The 18,787-nt window shown below is 50.0% G+C and overlaps 1 protein-coding gene across 5 annotated transcripts in view; it reads right to left on the bottom strand.

Annotated features, from left to right (window-relative positions):
- Positions 1–7,983: 7,983 nt before the first annotated feature.
- The window catches only part of GREB1 (growth regulating estrogen receptor binding 1), a gene marked incomplete at both ends in the record, with an annotated part of 67,955 nt that continues 57,151 nt past the window's right edge, over positions 7,984–18,787 (bottom strand). For all 5 annotated transcript variants that reach the window (XM_082851484.1, XM_082851486.1, XM_082851485.1 and 2 more), the window contains 8 exons: positions 7,984–8,147; positions 9,284–9,422; positions 9,855–10,055; positions 11,262–11,397; positions 12,369–12,587; positions 14,194–14,368; positions 15,242–15,446; positions 17,697–17,858. In XM_082851484.1, the coding sequence (XP_082707610.1) occupies positions 7,984–8,147; positions 9,284–9,422; positions 9,855–10,055; positions 11,262–11,397; positions 12,369–12,587; positions 14,194–14,368; positions 15,242–15,446; positions 17,697–17,858 (1,401 nt within the window). The remainder of the gene's footprint in view (positions 8,148–9,283; positions 9,423–9,854; positions 10,056–11,261; positions 11,398–12,368; positions 12,588–14,193; positions 14,369–15,241; positions 15,447–17,696; positions 17,859–18,787) is intronic.

The raw sequence follows: 18,787 nt of genomic DNA, 5'->3' as shown, positions 1-18,787 counted from the left end.
TCTCTCTTACAAGGACATCAATCCTGCTGGATCAGGGCCCCATCCTTATGACGTCGTTATGATGACCTTACTTCATCAGTAATTAACCTGAATTACTTTCTTAGAGCCCCATGTCCAGATACAGCCACAGTGGGGGTTATGCCTTCAACATATGAATTTTGAGGGATGCCAACATTGAGCCCATAACACCCTGTTAGGGTTGCTGTGGTAAGTGGGATATGAACCACGCTACTTTTCAAAAAGTCAAATACTCTGAATTGCAAAATATCGATACACCTGATCCCAAGGGTTTCAGATACGAGACTATGCATATATAGTACCTAATAATCAATTTGTAATGAGAAAGAATGAAAAGTTCCTATCACAGTGCCTGGCATACAGTAAATGCCCAATAAATACTAGTCGTCACTATTGTCATTGTCATCACTCTAGACCTCAAACCGGGTAAAACCTGGTAACTGGGTAAACCCTTACAGGAGGCCCTGTGAATAGCAAAGAACAGCAGGACCAAAATTTAAAGAAAAACATATTGAGAAGGCAATTTAAGAAAACATGAACGATACGTAAGGAGTTACTTTACATGTTATCCAAAGATGTCACGCAAATCATTAAGGAAAACACCAGGACCTCAAAGGCCAAGAAACACACCAGAGGAAATACGTTCAGCCTCAACAGTTCCTAAAGAAACAACGATCGAAACAATAGTGATGCAGCATTTTGCGGTGAATACGTTCATTTCAAAATGTCAGTGACAAGAGCCCATACTGCCACCAGAAGCCAGGTGTGACTGATGTGCTCAGACAGTGGAGGGAGGGAAAAATCAGAGTGCCCTCCTAGAAAGGAAATAGACAAGAAATTTGGAAGCTAGAGAAATGTTCAAAAACTTAGAGCCTATGTTTCACCCGCTGGAACTTTCCTTTAAGGCAGTTTGCCAAGGAAGAAAAGCCTCTCTGTGGGCACACAGGTGTGTTGCCAGGCTCTTCATGGGGCATTTACCAGCGGGCTCTGGACCAAGCAGGTTAATCACTCATGATGCCTGCCCCTTACATCCTGCCTGGAAACACTGTTATTACTTCTGTCATTTAACATGTGGGGAAATGGAAGCAACGAGAGGTGAAGACAAGTCTTGTTCCATTACTTGCATCACACCGCTTCCCAAGAGTCTGATGACAAAAGATGGTAAGAAGCTAAAGGCTCCGCCTTAAGGAATCGAACGATTCATGCTCATTTATTCAAACAAATCCTACGTGTTAGGCCACCATAAACAAATAATAAGACTTACTTAGCAGTATAAACGTACTGTGGTCTTACTATTAACTAAACAGGGAAACAGAATGCAAAATTATAGTATGCACAAGTCATTCCGATTCAGAGAAAAGGTCTAGAATGAGGCACTTAGAAGATGGTGAGTTTTCCATGGAGGCATGAGTGACCTAAGAATAAGGGCGATTTCTGCCACCTTCATCCCAGTATCTGAGTTTAGTAAATGTCTGGTAGAAAAAGGACTGTGAAACCTTTTTTTTTTTTTTCCTAATTGGTTGGCATAATGTTGTTTGTATAATACCTAAATAACAAATTTCAAATAGAAATCAAATTCCCCTTGCTGGGGCCCCAGGTAGAAGCACTGGGCATTGACTCAAGCCCCTGCAGTCCAGGCTCAGACAGGCCTGAAGATGGATCCTGCCTCTGCCACTTACCAGCAAATTCCTTCACCTGCTCGGGCCTCCTGTCCACATCCGTGAAACAGATATGATAACCACTACCCTCTGGATGTTAAGTATTAAATGACATCATACATATGAAAAACTGCTTGGAAAAGTGTGTATGTAGCACTTAAAGAGCTCAATGGATAGCAGCCGTTATTAATATGAAGGGAAGCCCTTGGCTCCTGAATGCAGCCGATCTTTACAATTCTGTATTTTTTAAAATTTATTTATTTTACTTATTTATTTTTGGCTGCATTGGGTCTTCGTTGCCGCACGCGGGCTTACTCTAGTTGCGGTGAGGGAGGCTACTCTTCGTTGCGGTGCGCGGGGTTCTCTTGTTGTGGAGCGTGGGCTCTAGGCACGTGGGCTTCAGTAGTTGCAGCATGCAGGCTCAGTAGTTGTGGCTCGCGGGCTCTAGAGTGCAGGCTCAGTAGTTGGGCTTAGTTGCTCCGCGGCATGTGGGATCTCCCCGGACGAGGGATTGAACCTGTGTCCCCTGCCTTGGCAGGCGGATTCTTAACCACTGCGTCCCCAACCAGGGAAGTCCTACAATTCTGTGTTTTAAAAAAATAAGCTATATCTATTTGTGTGGTTGTTTGGTTTACTTGCTTGCCTGCTTGGCCAAGATCAAGAGACCCCAAAAGTGTTCCTTTCCTAAGTCTTAGTCTTATAGCCACAACTACCTCATACCAGGATCCTAGGAATCCTTCGCCAAACTTTGCCAAACTTTGAAAGATGAAGTATGCATCGCCCACCTGTGTTGATTCCCTAGGGCTTGCATGTAACAAAGTGCCACAAGGTAGTGGGCTTAAAACAACAGAAATTTATCCTCTCACAGTTCTGGAAGCTACAAGCTCAAAATCAAGGTGTCAGCCGGCTATGCCCTCCTAAGGCTGTAGTGAAGAATCCTTCCTTGTCTCCCAGCTTCTGTTGGTTCCCAGCAATCCCTGGAATTCTTTAGTTTGTAGATTGATCACTCCAGTCTCTGTCTCCACAGCCCCATGGCATTCTCCCTCTGTTTCTCTTTGTCTTCTTATAAAGACACCAGTCACACTGGATTAGGGCCCCACTTTACTCCAACATGACCTCATCTCAACTAATTACATCACAACAATCCTATTTCCAATTAAACTCACGTTCTCAACGACTGGGGGTTACAACTTCAATATATCTCATTGGGGGACAAAATTCAACTCACAACACCACCCAAAGCCCACCCTTCTTGGTAGGGTGGATTGCCACCCCTAGGAAACACCCTTTCATAGAGCAAAAGATCCTAAGAGAGAAAAATTGGTGCTCGCCCGAGTTTTAGAAGAAAGGCAAAAGGAAACTGGGACAGTCTATTCAGTGAATGACAAATGCAGTCTTAGAATTTCTGTTTCTTCTCTAGACCTGAAGGGCTTGAAAACTCTGCACTGGCCTTCCCAACTGTTTTGCTAATTAAAATGCTAATTCCTTCTGAGCAGGAAGTCTGCCTAAGCAAGTAGACTGAAAAAGAAACAGCAGCCGTGGACACTGGACTTGCCCTTGGTGCATGGCTTTCCCTTCAAGAGCTGTCTGCAGAAGCTGAAGCCAGACGTGGGAGGTTTCATGCAAACTTCTTTATTGAAAGTGGTTTCTAAACCTTAATGCTGGGATTGCCTAGACTCTAGACGGCACATAATGTGCTGCATTTGGAACATGCCTGAATCCAGCACCACGTGCAACAGGCAACCCAGTGAGAAAAGTCTGGATCAGTATTTCTTATTGCACACAGAGTCTTAGGAGCCATAGTGCCTTCTAATATACAGCATTTGCGGAAGTAAATAACTCAAGATAGCACGCAGCTGTGATGTTAGTGAAACTATCCTCACACCTGCAGGCATGAATCTACATTTGTTCTGGCACTTGAGAGGTGTGTGACCTCAGACACGTCACTCAGCCTCTCTGAGCCCTAGTTTCTTACTCCGTAAAATGATACCAATGATATCTACTTCAAGTGTGACTGTGATGACTAAATGAAATAATGGACAATTAGCCATCTAGTAAAATGACTAACCATAGTAGATGCTCAAGAAAGTTTGCTACTCACTGTTGCTGATTTCATAGCTAACACAGTCTCCAGGGAGCTGGGTGACTTGGCAAAGGAGCCAAGGCATGCACCCAAGTCTCCCGATGTCAGATTCCGTGCCCTCTGCACCGCCACATCCTGTGTCAAGAACTCTGACATCCATATAAATGTTGCTTTTGTAGCACGATTTCTCCTCCTTTACTGCAAGGGTCGTAAATTGCTGAAAGTTTTCAGGAAAAAAAGAATCAGTTTTTTGGTGTGTACTTATTCTTCTTATCTGGTTTTGGGGTGACTTATATCTGGCGTTTCAGAAGTACAGGATTCCGTATTTCCCAAGGTTCTGGGAGAGTTTTTATTTTATGGCGGCAAAATACACGTAAAATTGGCCACTAGTGACATTTAGCACGTTCACTACGTTATGCGAGCCTCACCGCTATCTAGTTCCAGTACATCTTCTGGAATTCTTATTACACACGAATTCTCTCCTCTTGAAGGTTAATTACTTTAGACCAAACATATTACTGTGTCAACCAACTCGCATTTCTGTGGGTCTTCTTTGTCTGCTTCTGCAAGAGACATGCTAGACTCCATTTATGATTACACCCTTTACCCATCTTCTCGTATTTCTCACAATTCTTTATATTTCATAGCGATGTTGGCATATCTACAACGTGTCGGGACAGTCTCATCCCTCTGGGTAGAACTCTGAATTTTAACTTAAAATATCTCGTCTTGACCCAATCTGAGAGCCTCAATCTGTTGCTAGGTGACTTTAATTCATTTATAGTTATTTTGCTTATTGATAGGTTTGGATGTGCATTCTATTTACCAAGCTTTCTTGCTGTTTATCCCCTCCCAGCCTGCTCTTACCTCATACACTGATTTTGTCAGTGCTACCTTTCTCTTTAATGTTTTAGATATTGGACACCCTGTTTTTTCCTTCTAGCAGCGTCTCTAAAAGTTTTTAACACTTATATTTAAATATTCCTTTTCCATTAACATGTTAATCACTTCTGCCCCATTAAACCAAGAATTTTTGCTCAATTTCACTCATTTTATCAGTTCCCATATCACCGACCACTCCCACCCCCAGCTCCCACGTTGGGATCAGCTAAGATAGAAGAGATTCATTCATTCATTCAATGGGCATCTCGCGGTCCCTACAATTCGCTGGGCATAATCAAGGCTCTGGGAACAGAGCAGTGGAACTGCCTCATAAAATTCCTGCTCTTGTGGGGAAAGACCCAAAAAACAAAAGACGGCTAAACAAACCGTTCTGTTAGTAGGTACTCTCAATCAGGGATGACCTCATTGAGGAGGTGGCCTTTGAGTAGTAAGGACTCAGTGCAAACGAGGGAGGGACCCAAGCGGATGTGAGGGGAGGGAGAAGCACTCCGGGCAGAGGCGGGTGCTGGCCTGGCAGTGGCCAAGGTGGTCCAGGAGGGCCAGGCAGCTGACACGCAGTAAGCAAAGGGAGAAGTTAAGGGTCAGCAGAGATCAGGAACATCCCTTTGTACTGCCTTCTTAGAGACTTTCTCAACTGCACCTTCCAGATGTCTCTTTCACTCTTTTTTTTTTTTTTTTTTTGCTGTACGCGGGCCTCTCACTGCTGTGGCCTCTCCCGTTGAGGAGCACAGGCTCCGGACGCGCAGGCTCAGCGGCCATGGCTCACGGGCCCAGCCGCTCCGCGGCATGTGGGATCTTCCCGGACCGGCGCACGAACCCGTGTCCCCTGCATCGGCAGGCGGACTCTCAACCACTGCGCCACCAGGGAAGCCCATGTCTCTTTCACTCTTGAGCTGGTCTATTTCATCCGCCTACAGAGGTCTGAATTTCCGAGATCTGTACCTGATCTTTTTTTGTTCTGGATGCGGTATATTCTTTTTCCCTGAATTTAACTACACTTGGTTGATGGGATCCCGTCTGCTGTATTGACTCTTCATGGAGCTTATCACCTCTCCCTCTATAACATTTCCTGTATTTTGTTATGAGTTTTAGCTGTGCGTTTATTTCCGTACTAGGCAGCTCCTGTTTGCTATCTACTGCCGCAAGTGACTGTGGGCACAGGACACTGCGGTGGCGACGGGGTGCCGACAGCTTGTCTGCACGAAGGCCTGGGGACCCGCCCCCCTGCTTGGGGCTCCACACTCCGGGCCTGAGCCTCAACGCAATCAGCTGCTCAGCCCAGGTTGGTTGCGGGGTGCAGAGCGCGGCAGGGAGGCCTGCGAGGCACCAGAGCATGGCTGCTCCGAGCGGCTTCCCCTGGGAACGACCCTGCCAAACGCCCAGGCCCCCGCCTGCTTCTTTAGTCACTCGGAAGCTCAGGGCACAGGAGGAAACCATCCTCCTGTGTGGCAGGCTTCTTTGCACGCTTTGGGCCATTGTTTCTTCCATTTCTGCCTGTCTTTTCTCTTTCAGGGGTTCCTCCACATCTTAATATACCCTTATTTTTATGGATTTGTTCTTCTTTCCTTTCCAAAAACTGTCCTTCTGTCATTCATTGAGATTTTAAGCAGGTATTAGCCCCCCAGGACCACTGGCCACACTACTTCCTCCCAAAACAATGCAACCCGTTCCCAGCAAAGCAACAATACACGCATCACAAATTCTATTTATAATAAGGCTGGAGCAAATACGAATACTCGTTTGGGTTTTTTCCCCAAGTTTAAATTAACCAATCAAATGAAGAAAGCAGCCCAGAAGCCACCAAAAGCCACCATTTACAAAAGACAAGTAGAACTAAAGAAGGTAAGTTTTTATTCCAAGATAGGAATAATGACATATACAAAGTGATCATTTTAGAAACACTGATCTAAATCTTTTATACTCATGGACTTTTTTTCTTAAGGAAGAAAAGATTGACATTAACTCTTTGGCATCATCTTTGGAAAGAATTTCTTCTCGGATTGCTATCCATTAGAGTGCTTTAAACGTCTAAGATGGATGGATGAGAGTGCATTCTGCTGATTCATTTCTGACGACCTTTAAACTCTTCCTTTGGTTACGGGCCACTCCACAAGCAGCGTGGTGGGGAGACGGACCCCAGAGACTGCTTCTGCTTCTCTCCGGCTGTGTGATCTTGGTGAGATGTGCTCTCTACATCTCAACTGTCTCATCTTTGAAATGGGAAGAATAATTCCACGCACATGGGCTGCTGGAAGGGTTAAGCAAGATCGTAACTGTGAAAGCACCTGGCCCAAGGCCCAGCCTCTAGGGGGCCCTCTAACACGCTGGTTTAAAAAACATCCCAGCACAAGCCAGAGTGTGGGCGCATCACAGAACATGGCTGCTGCCTTGTCTGTCCCCCTTCCTCTCCTGTCAGGGACCAAACATTCGTAAGAGAAGACAAGCGATTCAAGGAGCTAAAAACTGAGCTTCAATAAATTAGAGTCACAAGTCTAGTTCTTATCAACTGTTTTCCACATCGCGTTAGTTGTTCTCATTGTTTGTTTCAAGTAAGCCATTTGGTCCTCTTTCCTTTGTAAGGCAAATTCTATTTCTCAAGGTCAATCTCTGTAACCCTAACTTCCTTCCTGAAACCCCTGTAGTTTTTAAAAAAGTTTCTTTTCACTTTTGCCCTTTCTAAGAGGTAGGGTATTTACCCTATACTATTTTAATAGAATCGTATTTGCTCTGAAGTGAAACTATTTGTTTTACTTTATTAAAGTTGATGCCTTTGGGCTAGCTTCTAAAAGAGTAAACTTACATAATTCTTATTAAGTGAACCTACTTCATTCTTTCTTGTCTCCAGCCTTTACAGTTAAAAGGTTCTTTTGGAATATTGCTCTGTAGCAGGTTATAGAGAAACCGACATAGCCAACATCATATCCATCATCTGAAACGCTGGCGCCTGTACAAGATAAGCCAGGGGGGATCCTTCAGAGCTAAGAGAAAAGTCAAGTCTGTCCGTGGAAGCATATGGACGATGTGACAGCAGGCAAAACTTTGTTCTTCATATGATGGACTTCAGCACAGGCCAGGGCGATGGGGTCTGCCCCGGAACTTAGGGGCCTCTGGTTTGAGTTCCTGCTCACCGTTCACTCATCCCCGTGGGTCTCAGTAAGTCTCGGTCCACCTCTGGGCCTCGGTTCCCTGGCACCTACCGTGAGGGGGTGGCCAACAGACACCTCTGGGTCCTGCCCCAGTCCAGACACTCCGTGGTTCCTATTCTTCCTTTAGCCTCAGCAGCCTGAGGTTCTGAAGGCCCCACCCTCAGGTGTGTCTCCCTCAGATGTGTCGTCCGGTCAGAAAGAAGAGGGGTCGGTCCTCCTTGGCATTGGCGGTCTGGAATTCATCTCGCAGCCGAAACTGCCACTCATCTTCCAGCTCCAGGCGGACGACCGTCTGGCGGAGTGAGTTGCGGTCCTGACAGATCACACACAAGGTGGCACCTGTGTGGACGACAGCAGAGGCATGTGAAGAAAACAGGGGAGTTTCTCCAAAGGACAGGTACCGCCTGGCTGCTATTCGCAGAACAAAGTACGCCGCTGCCTGGAAGGGAAGGACCGGATGTCCGCGCGAGCTCTTGGTTCCTTGGGGATGCGTCTTAATCTTAGCAAGACAGTGAGACTGTGATTGGGCAGGTCTGGCAGATGAGACAACACGGAACCAAGAAACACTGGCAAAGAAGCGAGCAGAGGGGGAGAAGGAGACAGACTCACAGGACCACAAACCAACATCCTCGGCTCCAGACCCTGCTGGGCAGCGCCCTCCCCCGGTCCTTCCAGCCCAACCCTCCCTCTCCAGCCATCCCAGCCGGCCACCCGCCCAGGCCCCGTGCACCTCCTGACTCTTCCTCTGCTGGGCAACGAGGATTCTCCCGCCTCTCGACGCCTAGCGTTCAGCAGCAATCACGCGTGTTCGTTCTACCTCCCTCCCTCCCTACACATCCTATCCTCCTATGAGACGAAATGTTCCCCAAGAGGTTGTGGAAACCTCTGACTATTTCCCCAAAGCTTATGCAATGTCGGTGCTCGCTAAACACCTGGTAGAGAGGAAGGTCAGAGTCAAGGCCAGCCAAGGAAAAGTGAAGCTCGATTAGGGGGTCCCAGCTGGATTGAGAAGAATGTGTTTACGTCATACAGAATGAGTGTCTCTCACTCTCAACCACTCTAGCACGAAAACACCTACAGAGGGAGAAAGATTAGAAGAGAAGTAAAGACGCACGTGGCACCCCAAGACAAGGAAGAAGAACTCACCCACCAAGAAGGAAAAACGTCTGAGGGGATCTGCGAGCTTAGGCTAGGAGCCTGGATTGGAAAGCAACAGAGAAGTTGAAAATATCTGCTAATCACCGAAAAGAAAGGCGCTGTGTCTTGTCTCTACGCAAACAGGTAGAGGGGGAAAGAGCTGCCCTGGGATCCCATCCCAGCCTTCTTTGCGCTTCCCTGGATGGTCGGGGAAGTCATGCGCCCTGAGCCTCAGTCTACCCGTTGCCAAGGACTAGGACCAGAGGTCACCTCCGCAGAGGCGCCAGGTGGCGACAGCCACTCAAGGCAAGGTCCGTGGTAAGAGTACGGGAAGTTACCTTTCAGAAAATGAAACTTTTTCAGGAAGGCAGCTCCCACAAAAGAGTCACAGAGGTAGAGCAGGAGTCCACTAAACAGGAAGTCGGAGCAGGTGATGTTCAAAGAGTGGGGCCTGGAGCTCACATAACACACAGAGATCTAAAAAGAAAGGAATCCAAGAGAAAACGTCATTCTCCGTGAAATACCCCACGACACTGTGTTAGCGCTTTGCATCTAGCAAATGCTAACCGCCAGGTCAAGCTCAGACCTGGAGGAACAGAGACAGTATTTAATGTTATTTCCAAATCTATATCCTAAAACTCAACTCCAAGACTTATCCAGATTTATCAATTCATTAATTCATTTGAGAATCAGAAATGTTTAGCATCAGAAGTGGGTTTCTATTCTTAACTTCTTATATCGGGGCCAAACCACTTCAGTCCTCTCAGCCTTTATCTTATTAGCTGTAAAGTGGGGTCATACCGGAGCGGAAGTAGTGGAGCGGTTCTCATTCCAAGTGCTGGGTTCTGGTGCACGTGTTTAGGAATTTCCCGGATTTATGGACTCGACAGCGCCCCCTCTGACAGTTACCTGAGACCCCAGGTTAAGGTAGCAGTCGACGGACAGCACGGGGTGGCCATGATTCTTCAGGGACAGCGGGAAGAAGCGGTGGCTGTGGTGCTGCAGGAACTTCTCCAGCAGGAGCTGCGCAGGGGCTGCGAGGAACATGTGCTTGCTGTCGGGGGCGCAGATGTACTGGGCCGGCACGATGGCCATGGGGCTGTCAGACACCTGCGCGGGGAAGGGCGGGTGTCAGCCACTCCCAGCCACCCTGAGCAGGGACCCAGGGTGGGTGGCGCCGTCGTGGAAGGCTGTGTCATGGAGCAGCGATGTGAGAACACATAACTTCCACCGTGAAGTTCTCCATTAAGAAAAATTAGGTTTAACCGAAGTGGGACGTGTGAAAACTGATCACGTGATCGATCAGAATCGTAGACACTGACCATTCCACGCCGAAAATTGGCTGCCTGGTCTAGAAAAAAATAAGGGAATCCATGGACCTTGGGAACATTCCCCCAAATCCAGGGATGCAAACCTCTGGGAACGGCCAATCTCCCCTTGACCCCCAGACCCTATCTGCCTCCTGTCGAGCCACATGGCCCCTGCTCTCCATGGCCCGGCCATCTGGGCCCACCATCTCGCGTCCCGTCACCAACAGACTTCCCATGCTACAGCCAGAGAGACTGTGGATGTAAATCATGCTAATCAAACCCTCTGCTGGACACCCTTCAATGGGTTCTCGTTACTCCTACAGAAAAGTCTAGAACCTTCCCACAGAGGATAAGGTCCTGCCTACTTCTCCAGCTCATCTCTGACACTCTGCCCCATGGATCAGAGGGACCTTCAAGACAGGAGTGTGCCGGCTCTGTATGGGTTCCTGGAAGACACAGATCTCCGAAGGCTCACCGTGACTTCGCATCTGAAATGCCCAGGTCTGCCCGGCCAGGACCGACACAAGCAGATCACGTCTCTGCCTATCTGGAGGCCGGCTCAGCCATCAGGCTAGCCCGTCAGTGCCATTCAGACAGTGTTTGGCAGGCACTGTCCTAGGGGCTCCGAGAAGAGCACGGCACCACACCTGCCCCCTCCCCAAAGGGGCTCTGTCCAGCGGAAAAGCCGGACAAGTGAACAGCAAAGACAGTGACAGAGATGAGCTCAGGAAACCAATGGGGAGAGAGAGTGCGGGCAGGCAAGGGCGCACAGGAGGGCTGGTGGTGCGTGTGCGCTGCGGGGGACACACAGGAAACCAGTTAGAGTCGGAGATCAGAAGGGAAACCTGATGGAGTCTTTCCCTTCCCAGCGCTCCCAACCGGAAACCTTTACTAATACTTCCCAGCAGTCAAGCCCACCCCACTGACTCAAAGGCGCCCGGGTGGCCTCCCTGCCAGCTTTCCCACCAGGGACAGCAGCCCCCTCTAGGCACACGGCCACACCCACCTTGGACGTGATGTGGAAGGACCTGTGCCCGCCCACCGCAATCTGCTTCTTCATCACACTGAAGCGGTTGAACCGGCAGAGCAGGAGGCCGGCGCTGTGCACCCGCAGGTTGAAGTCCACATCGTCACACATGAACCTGCTCAGAGCCAGAGGAGGGGGCGGGTTGGACTGGAGGCAGCTCACACACCCCCAGTCACGCCCCTACCAGACACGTGCAGTGTGCACCCCTGTACTGGGGGCTGGGAAGGCAGAGCAGGCTCGTTCCTGCGCCAAAGACCTTCCTCTGGGAGGCACAGAAGGCAAACCGAGAAGGAAAACAGGACGAGCTGTGATGCGCCTGCACCAGGAAAGCAGGGTGCACCCCAGGCTTACACTACAGAAGCACTGCCCCCTGTGGACCAGGCACGACATACCCGGCACCGTGAGGGGGACTCGACAAACACCACTTCATCTATTTGCTGAAAAGAAAACAACCGACCTCCCAAAGTAAAAATATTAGCCACTTTTTACAGCTGGAGAAAACAAGACTCAGAGACGGCAAGTCATCTGCCGAAATTGCAAAGCTGACAGTGGCAGAACCCAAATTCCTGGCAGGTCGGTCTGGCTCCAGAATTGACACTCCTGCCTGGGCCCTCTCGGGGGTGTGCCCACGGCCTGGCACATCGAGGGCTCAAAAAACGTTAGTGATTAGATTCTTCTCGTGACGTGAGCATTTCTGCATAGATCTGTAGAGAGTGACACAGGGAAATTACAGTTTCCTTCAGTGCTAACGCTCCTAAAAAGTGCCGTGTTCAGAGAAGGAGCAAAAAAGCAAGAGAAACAACAACCAGTAGCATTTAAGTCACTAAATAAGGTACCACGTGAATTGAGGAAGGAAGCTGAATGGTCTTAGGCAACTCTGCCCTAAAATTATACAACAAAAATACCAGAAGAACCCATGAGGGCTGAAAGCAAGGGACCAGGCCAATGCTATGGGTGAAAAGGCTCTGGTTTCGTTGGCCCTGAAGGACAAGGACAGAGCAGCCCCTGCCAGGAGTAAGGCTGCCCCTCACCGAGGGCCCTGGGACCATGGGCGGAGCTGACAGCCAAGGCGGCGCAGGAGCTCACCGATTCTGGTTGTACTGCACGTTCTGGGTCAAGTCCACGTTCAGGATGATGAAGTCGTGCACGTGGCAGCGGGAGAAGGGCTCGCGCACCTCGCGGCTCCCGGTCTTGCTGGACCACTTGCGCATGCCGATCAGGGCGTAGTGAGTGATGTTGGGGGAAGCCTCGATGTGCTGCATGATGTGCTTCAAGGAAACATTCCTTTCCGACCAGGAAAATTCCCTGTTCGAAGGAAGGAGATGGACATCCCTCGGTTGGCATGCAGACAACAGCAAGGCCCTCTGGACCAGGCTGGCCGGGATGCTGCCCTCCCCTGAATCTGCCGGGCGGGGTGGTGCAGAAGGAACCCATCACAACCGCCAGGCACCGTGCTCAGCACTTCAAATTCACTGTCATTGATCCTCGCAGCAATCCTATGACATAGGCATAGCATCCCCATTTTACAGATGAGGAAAAAGAAGCTCTGGATAACTTGCCCAGTGTCACGTGACAGAGCTTGGATCGAACACTGTTGTCTGTGTCCGCAGCCCACAGTCTCTGCGTCTGCCAAGCCGCCTTGCGTTTCCAGTGTCAATTCCAAGCGAGGTGGGGGGAGGGAAGGAGGCAGCGTGTAAACACCTCCCACCCCACCCTGCCGGTAACTGAAGTCCGTGAAGACAGTGGGGGCCACCCGACGACCAGGGAGGGGTGATGAAGGGAGTAACCCCAGGGCTGGGAGCTGGGGTGACGAGAGCTCTGTCTGTGAGACCCAGGGACACGGCTCAACTTCTCTGCATCTCAGCTTCCTTTTCCCCAACTGAGGGGCTTCAACTAAACTCTCTAAGGCCCCAGCCAGCTCTGACGTGCCAGGACTTGAACGTCTGCTGCAGAATGAAATTCAGAAAGGCAGAGGGAAAAGCTTGGTTCTCTTCCTCATTGCTGCCCTGGCCGAGCTCTTGCCCTGGGAAGCATGACAGTGAGAACACTGAAGGCACGGTGACTGCTGTCCTCATGACGTGCAGCTCTATCAGACAGAAAACAGTTTTTTCTAGAAGAGCAGTGGTGTTACTGATGATGGTTACATTAGGACTCACTAACACAGAAGAGGTGAACCAACCTCAAAAGTTGCCTCTCACAAAAACAAGCCAAAAAATCAAGTTGTTTCTCAAAAAACAAACAAAAAAATCAAGCCCCAAATAAAGGCTAAGTTGAAACACTCGTGGTAAAACCACACAGAAATATTTCACCCACGATGCTCAGCTGCAGCTGTATCTACTGAGCCCTTCCTACATTGCGCGGCTCCATTGCCCGCGACCGGGCACACAATTCATGGTTTAATTAATCCTTGTAACAAACTTCTAGCACAAGTTTAAGTGCCCCTTTGAAAGATGAGGAATCTAGAACCCAAAAAACAGTCATTTCCCTAATGTCACACAGCAAATAAAAATACAGCTTCACGTTAGGAGGAGGCTGGCGGGAGGGAGGAGGGACTGGAAGGTTCTGGGGTGCCAGTGAAGTGTTTCTTCATCAGGGAGTTTGTCAAGCGTGTGTGTTCTGTTTGTGAAAATACCTGGATATGTATTATACTTTCCTTTTCGTATATATTTGATGTTGAATATATACTGCATTATTTTCTGTATGTATTACACCTCAGTAATATTTTTTAAATTAAGAACTCAAAGTAAAGCCTGGAACGTGAGCCCACCACACGCCGGGCTCTGTCCACTGCACACCACACCTTCTAGCATGAGGCGCGCTCTGGGGTCCTCGAAGGGCGGACGAGAATCCCCCACTGAGAAGAGAGCACGTGCACTTGTCTTACTGGTGGGGTGAGTGTGTGGGTTCTCACCTGCTTCTCTCCCCACCACAGTCGACGTCCAGCACGTTCCACATCACGCAGGAGTCATCAGAAATCACGATGAAGGGCCAGATGTCCTGCGGCTTGATCCCCAGTTCCTCCTGCCGGTTCCGCTCCAGCTCCAGGTTGTGGTAAGACAGCTCCTTGATCAGGAAATGGGCGGCACCTGAAATGGGCAAACGACCCCGACTCAGGCCAGTCCTATGCCGATGACCACCCAGGACAAAGCCCCAGTGAGAAGAGAACTTGATGAAAGCCCATCGAGGCCCCAGCCCCGCCAGCTCCTGGGGGTCCTGATCTGCAGCCCTCACCCACCCACCATAGGCTGTTGACTTGGTAGAATTCTAGGGCAGAAAACACTCCTCTCCAATTTGCACACACGTCGATTTATCCTTGCTTTTCTAACAGCTGAGAACGTGAATAAATCAATAACCAAACATCGAAGAAAAAAGAAGAGTCAAATCAAACTAGCTTTAAAAGCCAAAAAGCTTAATGAGAAAGGTCTTTCCTCTCTACGCGGACATAAACTGTCTCTCGCCAGCTGCCTGTACAAGGATGCGGTCAGTAGCCACGGTGGTCGCTGACCTTCAGCACACCCTGAAAGGAGGTCAGGGTGGCGATCAGGAAGGAGGCAGTCTGCGCTCTGGGCAAAACTGGCAGAACAGGCCTTCAGAGAGTTAGAGATTTTTCAGGAGGCGATTTTATGAGCCCAATTTCTTGCATTGTCTCCTATCTAGAAAAGCACTAAAATCATCAACAGAGATATCTGCTCCCAGTGACAGTAGCATCCCTCTGCCAACATGTGTGCTTGACTGCACGCATCTCCCTCCACCAAAATCCCATATACACTGACCTCCCCCCTCATCTCATTGGAGCAGGTCCTTGGAGCTGAGAGGCCGCCTTCCAAGCTCTAGTCCTCACTTTGCCCCAAATAAAACTTAACTCACAACTCTCACACTGTGCGTCGACATCTAGAACATTCTCTCAAGTCTCCATGCACAGAAATTTTACAGAGTAGGGCACGTTTACAAAGGCCTACCGACTCCGGCGCTGTTGAAGATACTCGGGAGCACCAGCATGATGTGGTTGGGCCAGTATTTCTTATAAATCGCCATTTCATACTCCTTGACAACCAGCACATGCAAATGGCTGGCACCGTCCATCGCGTGGTACAGGTTAAAGAGCCCGTGCTCGTGACGGCCCGTCGTGGGAGTGAACGTCGGACTCTTTATGTATTCATGACTCTGGAGAGTACGGGCATGAAGAAGCAAGTGTTTGTCAGCACGGCCACAACGATTCCCCTCCCTTTAAAATGTGACGTTGCAGCCTCTTCCACCAAGAGATGGCATCTACTTCCACACTCCCTGCATCTGGCTCAGCCTTGGGACTTGCTTTTATGGATAAAATGCAGTTAAAATGACAGCGCGCCAGTTCCAAGCCTGGCCTCCAGAGGCCTGACACATTCTGCCTTCTCTCGGAACCCTCCCAGGAAGAAGCCCGGGCTAGCCTGCTGGAGAAGGAGAGGCCGCAGGGAACAGACATGGGCGTCCCTAGCCCAGCCGGCCCCCCGCCAACCTGGTAACTAACCTCGGACACAAGCCACCCCAGGATAACCACCCAGCAGAACTGAGTCCAAACTGCTGGCCCACAGAATCGGAAGCTAAGTACATGCTTGTTCGGAAATGGTTTGTTAGGTGAGCAAAACTAACAGGCGTATATCGATTACCCAAATTCATTAACCTCTCCTATTAGCACCTAATATCGCGCTCTGAGTACACGTTATTCCTGTATGACTTAAATCCCTCTATCATAGCCATACTCATACACGCAGGCTATGAATCTTTTATATAAATAACTGTGTTTTCTTTCACTCTTTTCTCAACAATAGGTTCCGCTGGCCAAGCTACGTCTTCTGTTCCTTCTCGATTCCTCAAAGTACTTGCTACAAAGCTGTGCATACAGCTGGTGCTCATAACCAGTTCTTTCTTTTTAATAAAGTTATTTATTTATTTTTGGCTGCATTGGGTCTTTGTTGCTGCACACCGGCTTCCTCTAGTTGCTGCGAGCGGGGGCTACTCTTCGTTGCGGTGTGCGTGCTTCTCATTGCGGTGGCTTCTCTTGTTGCGGAGCACGGGCTCTAGGTGCACGGGCTTCAGTAGTTGTGGCTCGTGGGCTCTAGAGCGCAGGCTCAGTAGTTGTGGCGCACGGGCTTAGTTGCTCCGCGGCATGCGGGATCTTCCTAGACCAGGGCTCGAACCCGTGTCCCCTGCATTGGCAGGATTCTTAACCACTGCACCACCAGGGAAGTCCCTCATAACCAGTTCTGATGGGAACTGCCTGGAAAAGCTAGTGCAGTAACTGATAAAGTCTCAAGCACCTTACAGTAAAGGCCTCACTGCCTTTACAAATGTTTCCATTCTTGATAATAGCCTGCTGGGTCTGCAAGGCTGGGTTCAGCTCTGGGCATGCCTGGCCCTCTGGAGAAGGAACAGCAGAGCTGTACACAAGGTCCGTGGGGCTGGGGCTGGGGTTGGGGAAGGGGCAGCCGGTTGACTCTGAGGTTGTCAGGCTGCAACTGTCAAACCAACCGCCCCTAAAAATGGCGGCCAGAGAGACGATGGATCATTGGGAACAATCTCCTTGGAAGAGAGAAAATTTCTCCTTTAGAGGATATACGTTGAAATATTTACAAATGAAATGATGCAATGTCTGAGATTCGCTTCCAAGTAACACAGGAAGGCAGATGAAGAGAGACGGCTTGATGAAGCAAGAGTGGCCTTGAGTGCATAACTGTTGAGGTTGGGTAAGCAGCCCCAGGGGAATCATGATACTATTCTGCCATCTTAGCCTGTTTCACATGTTCCATAAGAGGGCTTCCCTGGTGGCGCAGTGGTTGAGAGTCCGCCTGCCGATGCAGGGGACACGAGTTCGTGCCCCGGTCCGGGAGGATCCCACAGGCCGCGGAGTGGCTGGGCCCGTGAGCCATGGCCGCTGAGCCTGCGTGTCCGGAGCCTGTGCTCCGCAACAGGAGAGGCCACAACAGTGAGAGGCCTGCGTACTGAAAAAAAAAAAAAAAAAAAAAAAAAAAATGTTCCATAAGAGATAGCATGAAAGAAAAGATAGTGGAAGGGACGAACATCTACTGGCCCTTGTTATCTTCCAGGTACCGTGCTGGTGCCTGACGTTGTTTATTCCATACAATTCTCACCACAAGCTTTTGCAAGAGTTATTACTGCCCAAAGCTTACAGATAAGGAAACTGAGGCTCAGAGGCATCAAGTGACAGTATGATGCCAAACTTGACTCAAATTTGACTGAGTGGCCACAAAGCCCTTGTGCTCCCCAGTCTCCTCCAAGGTGAGTCACCATGTTCGTCTCTCCCCGCCACACCCACCCCATGTGCCGGACTCATCAAGAACCACAGTCTCTGGGTCTCCAGCTCGGTGGTCCCTTGCAGCCACTTTGATTTGCCCCCCGGGGACTCGAAGCCAGTACCTTGTCTGTGACGAGGGGCAGCCGCATGCTCTCCAGCTGGCCTCCGGGTTGGCTGAAGACGAAGTGGTGCTCCTTGGACTTGGGGATGATGAAGTGGAGCTGGATCTCTTCTCCTAGCATGGAGTAAGAGAAGGCAAAGGCGTGCAGGGTGGACTCATAGAGCTGAGGTGCGAGGGGGAAAGGACAGAGCTTGTCATCAGAGTCCGGCCTGACTTCCCGGAAGAACCCAGGCCCGCCGTGGCCATGACTACAGAGAGGTCGCTGCCGCCTCTGCCCCAGGCTGACGCCAGGACACAGTGTGGACGCCCACACCTGAGGCCACACCCACTGGGCCAGCGGCCGCTCCCGTCCCGGTGCTGACCGTGCTTCACCCAGCAACGCCACGTCGGCCGCCCAGCCCTTCCCGACGCTGGACCCGACCCAGAGGTGCGCTGGGTTACCAACTAAAGCATTCACGTGCCAGAGCACATTTTTAATTGTAACAAAGGTTATTTTCCCACCATAGGTAACATGTGTAACAGCATATTAATAAGACAGTAACTGCGGACTTGTGCGCTTCCATCTCACGCACCATGTCCAGGCCCCCTCCCGTCCCCTTGGCATTAAAGTTAACCATCTACGAAGCAATTAACAACCCTATGTCCTCACCCCCACTTGGTGGACGTGGAAACTGACACCCACGGGTCTTGGGCTCACTCCGATCCCCAGTCTAGCCTCACCTCTAGTCACTTTGTCCAAGGAGCCCTCCCTCACCCAGTCACCGTGCCCGCACTGCTCTCTGGTGCGACCTCCCAGCCCAGCTTTGCCCAGGCCATGCTCATGCCCCCTCCAGTTCTCAGCTCAGGCGTCCACAGAGGGGTCTTCCCTGACCCTCACCCTCCATCTGACAGCCTCTCCTGCAGACGTGCAGCTAGCCTGCACTGTGCCCTCCCGGGAACCACGGGGGCCGGGGGAGGGCCGACGCGGGCCGGGACACACCGGCTGTGAAGTCCTACTGTGGCTCTACTTTGAGAGCAGAGATGAGGGAGAAACAGATTCTGACCTGGGGAGGGAACACAGAGGGCCGTAACTGAGGAGTCTCCTAAGACTTC

This window comes from Leucopleurus acutus (assembly GCF_964270905.1).
Source record: "Leucopleurus acutus genome assembly, chromosome: 12".
Lineage (NCBI taxonomy): Eukaryota > Metazoa > Chordata > Mammalia > Artiodactyla > Delphinidae > Leucopleurus > Leucopleurus acutus.
The sequence above is the reverse complement of the archived record's forward strand: the minus strand, read 5'-3'. Positions and strand labels throughout refer to the sequence as shown.